At 44.8% G+C, this 10,747-nt stretch overlaps 1 protein-coding gene across 1 annotated transcript; it reads left to right on the top strand.

The window, feature by feature from the left end:
- Window positions 1-3,448: 3,448 nt before the first annotated feature.
- Window positions 3,449-8,243, top strand: atxn1l (ataxin 1-like). Its single transcript, XM_070833692.1, has 2 exons — window positions 3,449-4,507; window positions 5,937-8,243. The coding sequence occupies exons 1-2, from the start codon at window positions 3,449-3,451 to the stop codon at window positions 7,428-7,430; spliced, it is 2,553 nt and encodes an 850-aa protein (XP_070689793.1). The 3' UTR covers window positions 7,431-8,243.
- Window positions 8,244-10,747: the final 2,504 nt, after the last annotated feature.

Below are 10,747 nucleotides of genomic sequence, written 5' to 3'. Positions count from 1 at the left end.
ATAAAAGCAGAGATAAAGATATCCCAATGAAACAGCTGCTATTTGTGGTGTTTCATGTACTTAAAAGCCTCTGATGTAACTAGTTGGACTTGTTTAGGGTTTTTTCATGACTGACGCAAGTTCATGCAAGTTTTATAATTCCTCCTGAATGCCTGTAGCTTCCGAACCAACTAAACATTTATTGGTTTGAACTTGGAACCTTTCATTTCGAAAAGACCTCCACGCTGAAGGCTGAACCGTGGATTGGACATCCCTCCACATCACGACTCTGTGACTCAACAAGTTAAGATAAGAAATACAAAACAAAAGGAAATCTGTAACTTTTTAAAAAAAAAATGTATTTGCTTCAGTCACTAATTGCTGATTAGATTACTTTGTTTGGATTTCACATCACACATGTCAAATGCATACAGCACAGTGTGCAGTGCACTTGAAGGAGCTGCACATGTGAGTCAAGGTTTGCCTTGCTAAGAGACATTTTGACAGCTCATAGCAGTAAAAGCACAGGTGGAGTAAATAACATCAACAATGGTTATATGTGCTTTTCCTGCAATTACATGTAAAACCTACTGATGTGAAAAGACCTAAAGTGGTTCTGCTTAGGGCCTCAAAGGTCCAACCCTGACCTTTTCCAGATGTTTTAAATTACTCTATCAACACCTGGATCTTTTAGCATATGGTGAGAAGTTTTTTGTTTATGTCAGCCCAACATTACCAACCAGGCAAACTCCCCATGTGGTCCCCAGAAACCCCATGTTCACTTGCAAATTTGCACCACTCAAGTACGAACAAAATCTAGTTCTAAGTTTTATTTAATCATTTTATCGCAGAGGAATTGACACAGAAAACCTGAAGCCAAGAATGTTATTCCTGTGCAAGAGAACAGTACAGTCATGGGGATCAATATTGGCTCCACTGACGCTTAATCCAGCCACAGTTTTGTGTGACTACAGTGACCTTTCATGGCACCATGAAACAGAAAATTACTGAAAATGTCAGATCAAATTATAAATTAAATGGTCACAGACAAGTGGGCTATAAATGATGGGCCACATCTAAAGGGGATTTTCAAAGAAATAGCCGGAGGGTTTTTAAAGTGGCGTTTTTCAGTTTTCCTTTAGTGCTCATGGCTCCAGCTCCCCCTGCTGTATACAATCTCCCAATGAGCATCTGATGCATTGAAACAAACTGCAGATGGTGTCAGTTGGGCAAACGCAGTTCATTATTCATTTATTTACTATCTTTCTGCTGGAAAAGCAGATGAGCTGTGAGTTTCAGTTGTTCCGTCGTTGATAGTATTATGAATGTAGAGTAGTTTGATGTAGGTCAGGCTGAACTTCACTAAAACAAGTAAAGCGCAGCTCGCAGTTTGCTGACTTACTCACAATGACTGTAACGCACCAACACTTGACACCCACGCCTTTGTGTACGCGTGGATGTAACGCTGTAAACCGTGTACGTGCTCGACTCTCGTGCATGAAAAAAAAAAAAAAAACAGGAAATTGAATCAACGTAGTGACGTCATTGGTGAGCGCCTCTGCTGGCCTTCGAAATGGGCTCGACTCCTTAGCCTTGATTTCTTCAATTGTCCCTCTGCACATCAACTTTTTACCAAAAAAAAGCCTGTTCGCGATGACATTTGGAGGTACGTCTACACAACCAGACACAGTAGATCCGTCTTTGAAGGGCACTCTGCTCATTGCCACGTTAGTTGGGAGCAGATGTAAGTCGAGCAGGACTGGACTCAGTTCATGTAGCTAGTTGTAGCTGTGTTAGCCTTGTAGCTAACTAGCCGGAACCTCTGGGCTGGTGGCCAGTGATAAACTATAGCGATAACGAACCGGCCTCTTATAACATTAACCACCATTTGAGCTCACTATCTACGTTTAGTGTTGGTCTACGAAGTGTCATGCTGTCACTTTCCAGTGTTTAGGGGAAAATTAGGACTCCCAAGTTGCAAGCTAACTTTAGCCAAGTCAGCCACTAGCTAGCTAACGGTAAACATAGTTAGTCTGAAGTGAAGTGCAGCGCTAACTGAGGAAAACTCTCACTTGTAACGAACTACATTTATAAAACAGAGGTTTCCTATCCAGTCCTGTTCAGGGTTTGTTTGAGGGAGCAGGTTTACTCAGTTTTCTGGACAACTGTGCCGAGTGAAACCAGGAACACACTCGAGTTTGGATCATGAACTGGTGTTTAAAAAAAGGGAAGAGCTGATCCAAGTTACATTTATGAGAAATAAGTCAACCTGCTTCTTGGAACACGTCCAGTAACTGGATTCACATTAAGCCCCGTTTGTTTACCTCTATTGAATCAGATGGGACTTTACACCATCGGCATGCCTCGATGGATCAATCACAGCTGCACTGGAGCACATTTTCTATTGTTATGTCAGAGTAGAGTTGATTTTTGTACTGCAAAGTAGAGAAGTAAGGTTGAGGGTGCTTTTAAACTGATGCTTTTCACCCAAGTTTTGGTCAAACTCACAGAACTTAATGTTGAATCCTAGTCTAAGAATACAAAATATATCAAATATGCCAGGTTGAATTTTGATTTATGAATGCTGCATTCAGAGTAAAAGATGCTCAAGACGCTGAAGAAAAGTTACAGCCATTATTCGTCGCTCCATGAAATCCTTTGAGTTTCTGAGTTTTATTGACTGTGGTGAAACGCTGTGTATGGAAGTGCAGACTTTTAACACACTCAGCAACTAGAACATGTGATCCATCAGTTAAATGTAAAACAACACAAAACGTGCAAAAGGCCAAACTGCCAACAAGCCACAGTTTAGAAAGTCACTGATCTTATATCTCGGGAAGGGGAATTTCATCTTCGGCCTGTCTAGTTATATATTTTTGCTGCTACGAATAAGCTCTTAACAACATTCTGTCAATTTCGGTGTCTGCAGCGACAGATGAGTGTGGCAGCACCATTAATGCTTCCCATCTGTGGTTCAGCATAACCGAACACAATCTGCAAAAGACCATACATAGTTTTCTGACAATCCTGATACAAAAGATATTATTTTACAGTTTTTATGTAATTTGGCCTGTGAAGTGCTCACTTCACAATGTGCAATACTTTGTAATATCTCCCCCTCCTTTTATTTATATTCCCCCTATGTGTACTACATTGTTTCTATTTTTATAGTTCCTCTACCGTAGCTGTACAGATTTGTTTTCATATCTCCTCGTGTCTGCTGTGACATTGTAAATTTCCCCATTGGGGGACTAATAAAGGAATATCTTATCTTATCTTATCTTATCTTATCTTATCTTATCAGATTTGAACTGTGCTCATAGATCCTTTCTCTGTTTTTTCTCCAGGTGAATTGGGAGACAAGGTCAGCCAGGTGATTTCAGAACTGGTTCCTGTGCAGGCTGACTGGCTTGCAAGTTTCAGTTCCTGTGCAGTACAGTAATACTACTCGCTCGGTCAGAGGATTGCGATGAAACCAGCTCAGGAGCGCAACCAGGAGTGCCTGCCTCCCAAGAAGAGGGACCTTCCAGTTAGTAACAGCAGCGGAACTGGAGGGACAGGGGCTGTGGGGGCTGCAGGAGGAGGCGGTGGTGTTAGTGGAGGTGGCAGTAGTGCTGGGGATGGTATTGGAGAAGATGAAGTGGTTTCCATCCAGAACTCTGCTGCCAACAGTGACACTCAGGGAGGGACCCCGTCTGGAGAGTGGCTGCGAGCTCAGCCAGGTCTTCATTATGGAGTGGATAATTCTGATGGCATACCAGCGGTGCCCGTTGACCAGTACAGTATGCTCTACAAAGTGGCTCTTCCATCTGTGACGTACTCGTCCACCAGTCTTCACCCAGTGTTAAGCCACATCTCTCCAGCCTACACTGTACACTCACCTCTCCTGCAGCATCCAGGCCTTCCCTATCCCCCTCTTGGCTACGCCCAGATCCCTCATTCCTCTCTTCAGTTATTCAGTTCCCCTTATGCAGCGGTACCTTATGCTCTACCCCCTGGCTTCGTCCCAGGATCATTAATCTCTCCCTCAGGCACCATTCCTCAGCCCCACCTTGTTCCCTATCCATCTGTCATACAAGAAGGTGTTGTTTCCCCACCTCCTCAGGCCCAGGTAGCTGCTCATACCTTTGCCAAAGTTGCAGCATCCAGCGGTGTCCCGCTGATGCTGCCATCAGAGCAAGCTGCCCAGCAGCACCTTGGTACCGTAGGCGTGCTGCCTGCAACAGAGGTCAGCTCTCGGGGGATGCCAGTCTTCTACCATCCTCAGGGCGCCAGGGCTGCCACTGCCACCAGAGACCCCCACGGTGTTCAGCAGGAGAATGAACCAGAGATGAATGGAGGTGACAAAGAGCAGGGAGCCAGGGAGGTTGTACTAGACTCGGCCTACACTGCTAGAAATGCACGTCTGCTGCAGGTAGCATCTAGCCCCATGGTGCAGGAGCACAGCCAAGACAGGGGCCTGCACAACCGAAGGCTGGAAGAGAGGAGCTCACCTGGCCAGCGCAGCACTCCAGACAGTGACCTGGAGGTAAGATGACCTCCTAGTGTGACTTATGGTTTCCTGTCAATCTTGGTATTGCAAACTTTTAACAGTAAACAAGTCATAGAAACAAAATCCTTTTAGGTGATAAGGGATTAATTACCACTGCTAAATACAGCTAACATTTGATTCTTCTTCTCCCTGCTCCTGTTCAATCATGCATCGTGTATAAAGTTATATAGTACTGCTTATATTTTGCGTGAAAGTTTATGTTGTAAGTGTACACAGAAGTGATTAACGTTTTCAAGTGTGCCCTTGTGAACGAAAAGGCCCCCTAATAAGGAAAGAAGCGTCAACTGAGAAAATCACATCATTCAACATGGCAAGCAGCAGTGTGACCAAAAAGGCAACATTTCAGAAACAGAATGAGAGAGTAAATACGTTAGCATTTATATTGACAGAAATACTTCAACATGGTAAAAGGAATAACTCCACAAATGAACCAGTATGACATGCTTTTTCAGAGGTTGAGGGACATAATCTGAGTTTGTGGCTTTACATGATTACTCACAGGAGTCTGCCTTTGGTGTGCAAATGTAGTCATAGGAATGACAGTGATCTGGCCTTATCTCCAGCATCTTTACATATCTACATCTTATTCGTCTTTGTTTCATTTTTATGGAAATTTCAGTGGCCTGTGTTATTATTAGATATCCAGAGTATGTCAGTGTTTTAATTCTACACCTTCTTTCCTCAGTATTTCTAAGACCTCCTAGCATATGTTAATTGTAGACTCTACTTCCTTCCTTAATTGTCTGTGTCTGTAGATCTGTAGGTAATCAGGCAATCAATCACAGCCAGACAATTGCCACTTTGTGCCAAAACTATGCTATTTGTGGTATGCACAGTGAAGTCCCCAGCGCTGCTCTTGTGGTGGTGGTGCAGGGGAAGAAAGTATGTTGATTCCTTAATAAGTAAAATAGTTTTGGTCCTGTTGGTTTGTGCTGGCTGCCGTCATTGACCGCTAATCGCTTATTTAAATGGGAAGAAATGCCATCAACATAAAATAAAGGTCATTGCGAGTAGCTGCAGACTGCAAACTAAAGAAAATTTGTCAAAATAAGGATGAATTTTTGCATTTTTGAATACATTTAAATACAGAATGAGACACCAACATGTTTTTTTTTTTTTTTTTTTAAATAAATCATTGTGCACATCCTGTTAGTTGTGCCTTGGACAAGTTGGTGAGAAGAGCACCACTAAGGCATGGCACACATCATTAGAAGTTGTGTGTTGGTTAAAATGTATTTATTTACTGAGCCACACAGATATTTAATACTTATATGCTGTAATTCAGGCTGCTGGGGGAGAATATTTGTATGTGGTGTTGGAAATCGTCTTATAAGCCATTTTAATTGTTCTGCGTGATCAGTCAAAATTAAAAGCTGTCTGACCAATTTGTTTAATTAACTTCCAGGTGCAGCAGGTGGTTGGCCGTTTGGCTGCCTCTAACCAAGCTGGTATTGGCTTGCGGAAAGAGGTCTCCTTTGCTCCCTTGAACCTCTCTCAGGGTGCCCAGAGAGCCAGAGATGTCCATGGAGAGTGCACAGCCATAATTTCCAGTCAGTCTGCGTACACAGCCCAGCCTGTGAGCTACGGTGACCCCAGAGTGACCGCTCTCCAGCAGCAAGCAGGACAACCAGGCCACGCTGTCATGCTTGCTAATGGGCAGCCAGTTCTTATTCCCCTGGAGTATCACATGCAGCATCAGCCCCAGCCACCACAGCAACACTACCCAGGACAGGCTAATGACGCCTCAGCCAGCCATGCCTCTACCACCACGGCCTCCCCTAACCCAAGCTTTAAAGCCTCTGATTCTTCAGCCAGAGTGTGCCTCCCCGAAAGGGCGGAGCCGACCATAGCTCAACAACAGCTCCTCCAGCAGCCCCCTGCCCAGCCTACAGCAGAGGTGACTCAGGCCCTAGCTTCAAGCCTCACTCCCGCCCCAGCTCCCAGCAACCCGTCACACTTCATGAAGGGCGCCATTATCCAGCTGGCTACTGGGGAACTGAAGCGTGTGGAGGATCTGCAGACTCAGGATTTTGTGCGCAGCGCCGAGGTGAGTGGGGGTCTTAAGATTGACTCTAGTATGGTGGTGGACATCCGCGCCAGCCAGCAGAGACCAGGTCTCGTGTCGCTTCACTTCACTGTGGGGGAGCAGCAGAGCAAAGTGACCATTGATGTGCCCCCGGAGCACCCCTTTTTTGTGTTCGGCCAGGGCTGGTCGTCCTGCAGTCCTGAACGCACCGCCCAGCTTTACGGCTTGGCCTGCCATCATCTGCAAGTCGGAGATGTGTGTGTGTCCATCACCCTGCAGCAGCAGCTTCAGCCGCAGCAGCAGAAACAGCCACAGCACCATCATTCACAACAGCAGCAGCAACATCAACAACATCAACAACATCAACAACAACAACAACAACAACAGAGCCTGTCCAGGACTTTGAGCAAAACCAATGCTACATCAGGACCTGGTCACCAGCTCATGGGGCCTCCTGCCCCTCAGCAGTCACGGCCTCAGTCTCATTTCAGGCCAGACCGCATCCACAGAGAAAGACAGAGGGATGGAGAGAAAGATGTGGTCGATAAGGAGGAAGCCACGCATTATGGGGTTGCTGGGCACACTGAGTCGCCCATCAGACCAAGTAGGACCTCAGCAGAGCATCCAAGGAGCCAGAGCAGTTACCACTTGCACACAGAGAGCTCTGCTTTTGCAGGGGCAGCGATGGGAGCAATGCAGGCTGCACTCGGTGCTTCTCAGAGACGCTGGTCCTCGCCTGGCCTCCAAAGATACAATATGAAGGGAGACGAAGGGCCACGCCCTCAAATAAGCACCTCCGGGCCCACGAGGCCCTCCTTCATCCCCCAGGAGGTCAAACTGTCCATTGAGGGGCGCTCTAATGCAGGGAAGTAGCATCACATTTGGTAGCAACTATACAAGAGACTGCCACAAGTAAGAATGAGTCTGACAAGGAGAGAAAGAGGAAAAAAAAAAAAAAGAGTGCGAATGTAGCCTCAGAATGTTTGAGATTTTGCACACCTAAAACATAAAAAGACACAAGATCTTTGTCTATCTGGTGAGAAGTTCTGGTTTGGTTTGGCTGTCACTCAGCCAAAAGATACAAACCTGTGGTTTTCCAGCCAGCTGAGGTCTGACAGGGACATGAAAACCTGAGTAGAAAGTATGTAGCTGATGAAATGCCTAGCATAGTCCCTACACACTGCATTTCTCTTACTCCCTCCCTCCCTCCTTTGTCGCCACTTCCTCATACCCATGCTTGGAAGTTACCATCGCATTCAGAAAACTCTTGCTTCCTTTTTGACCAAACTGTCTCTCTGGAAGGCCACGGACTACGAAGAATGTGTTTGTAGCACAGCGAAGCTACCAACTCTACCAGTTCTGATGTATTCAGAAGATCGCAGCCAGTGATCTTCTATCTTCTCCATTCCTAAGATCGTGTTTCCCTCAAAAGCATTTACCCAAAAAAGAGCGGAGCTGCTGACTTCAGCAGGTCCCGTGGTGATGTTGGCACTGTTGACGCTAACTGTCAGTGCACGTTACATTATGCTTCTCCGGCAGGAGGCTAAAACCTCCTTTGTCAGCAAAGATACTCTCTCGGCCTGCAAAGAATGGGATCCTTTCTCAGGCCAAGTGTGGCATGTCCCACTTGTCTTACAATCGAAATAGTGATAAATCAATCAGTCTGTCTGTTCAGCAATCAGTCACCACTCCAAAAACATCATACCCTTGTGTGTGTGTGTGTGTGTGTGTGTGTGTGTGTGTGTGTGTGTGTGTGTGTGTGTGTGTGTGTGTGTGTGTGTGTGTGTGTGTGTGTGTGTGTGTGTGTGTGTGTGTGTGTGTGTGTGTGTGTGTGTGTGTGTGTGTGTGTGTGTGTGTGTGTGTGTGTGTGTGTGTGTGCGCCGCAGATTGGAACAATGCTTTGTTCTCTACGATACCTAGAGATATCTTGCATTCCAAGTACCATCAGTGAGAATATCCATCACTTAGTCTTAGTGTCAAACTTCTTGCCCTTGGAAAACCATTTTTCAACCTGACGAACACCCTCACTATACCTCAAGGCTTTCCCGACCAGACTGGTGACTTTAAAATGCAATTTTAAAGAGCGTCATTAACAGAGGAGGCACTGGCTGGTCATCACCAAAGCCACCTGTGGGAGTGAACCAGAGACACATCACAGCCACTTCAGCATAAAACCAGCGCAGGAGCGGACGGGCCTTGTAGTTTGCCTTGGAGAGTGAGTCGGTGACAAGATCCTGTCTTCGTCTTAGTTACTCTTTGCTCAGTTACCCAGTTAAAGCAATAGTTCTTTTCACAGCACGCAGCTGTACTGCTCTCCCCCAGGAATCTCTTCGTGGGCTGTTTTGCATCTCTACACATCTGAGGTGTGAGATCTGACCCGCTTTCAACCGCAACCTATAAAAAGGTGGTGCACTATTTTTACTGCTGGTTTCATTGATGCTTCGATATTTCTACACAAGCAAAGCATTAAACTCTGCTTCTCTTTGATTCTCCATCTCACCGATGATGTTTTATCTCACGTGGATTTACTCAAGTGCATCTCCAAGAAAGGCTTGACTCTAATTATGTTGCGATCATTATCAAGTTGTCTTCTGCTCTGTCTTCTTGTTTTAACGTATGCGGTCCTTCACTTTTGTTCTAGGATAAACTTTATCCAGTGGATTTTACGATTGTCTTGTGTTGCACATAGAAAATGTCACTCATTGACTTCACACTGACCTTGTTAATAGGAATCACAGTACGGTAGATGTTTTGTTTTTTTTAATGAAGGGAATATGTTTGAAGTATTGTTGTTGGCGTTTTGTGGTGAGAGAGAGAGAGAAAAAAAAACTGACTTGCATGTTTAACTGTTTACAAATTAGCCAAGATGAATGCTGCAGTTTCCTCCTCCCTGACAGTTTTGTACCCTTGTCACTGAAATCCAAAAATCCAAAAGGGTGTAATTGAAAATAAGTGCAATTAGATCACACATGAAATCATGTAGAGGTTTATAATCAGACTCATTTCTCACACATACATTCCCATCAGAAAGAATAAATCTCACAGTACCAGATTAGCTTTTCTCCGTCATAGATATTTGGAACACATTTGATCACGTTTGAATATTGAATCAATTACCTGTTACATTTTCTTTTATTGGATGTGCTCAGACGGAAGGATCAGTCGGTTAAAAATGTGTTGGTGCTGTAGCCCAGACACTCGTGTGTGTGTGTGTGTGTGTGTGTGTGTGTGTGTGTCCGTGTCCATGAGTCCTCTTCAACTCTCTAAACTGGTAGTAAAAGCGTAGAATGGAGCCTTTAACGCCCTGGCCCAGGCAAAGTCGTCCTCTGGTAATCAGCTTTAAAGGATAGGTCCACATTTTTTTCAAGCCCCGTCTCATAGCTGTCCTATAGTCGTATAAAGATTTACAAACTCTCCTGTCAGCTGTATGTGTAGAAATGACTCTTGTTGTTACCGTTTGTCCGTTTCAGCTCAGAACGAAATGCATGAACTGGAATCACTGTAGGACGTGTTAACGGCCCGTATGAACCTATCCTTAAAGATGCTTTGCAATGGAAGATTGCCAGTCAGAATGTTTTACACATCTTACCATCAGAATCTCACCACATTTTTTGTCATGCTGTAAGCAATATTGATAATACCTACAAACGTTACATGTAGTCTTGGCGTTTTCTATGCAGTAAACTCAGTATTGTCTTAAGCAGAGCTGTCTGAAGCAGCAGGGCAGGTTGGCTCATGCATTCGTTTTAACACTGATGTCTGGCTACAGGAGTTTGGCTTTAAATTTTATAGGAATACAAATCAGTATTTTTGCTTTGCTTCTTTCTTTTTTTTCGCTCAGTGGTGCCCATGTACCTACATATAGCACACTGCTCAGTCACAGATGGGTAAACTTTACACTGTCTTCTCGCAACGCCACACAGATCACTCAAATCACCAATCAGCCAAAGCACTCAAGACGAGTGTCACTCAAAATGTTCACGTGTTCGTCCTGCATCATTTCGGCACAGCTGCCAAGCAACTGTGTTTTAGATCAAGATGCATTCGATAGGACTTAAATGGTGCAAGCAGTGCCACTTGTGACTTTACCTCCCGTTAGTTACCACAGCAAGGCCATCCTGTGCTACCATGAGCCTTTCTCTTCTTGCCCTCTGCTTTGAGCTGTGTGTGTGTGTGTGTGTGTGTGTATA

Source organism: Pempheris klunzingeri, chromosome 1, assembly GCF_042242105.1.
Source record: "Pempheris klunzingeri isolate RE-2024b chromosome 1, fPemKlu1.hap1, whole genome shotgun sequence".
Classification (NCBI taxonomy): domain Eukaryota; kingdom Metazoa; phylum Chordata; class Actinopteri; order Acropomatiformes; family Pempheridae; genus Pempheris; species Pempheris klunzingeri.
This window is presented reverse-complemented; position numbering and strand designations above follow the sequence as displayed.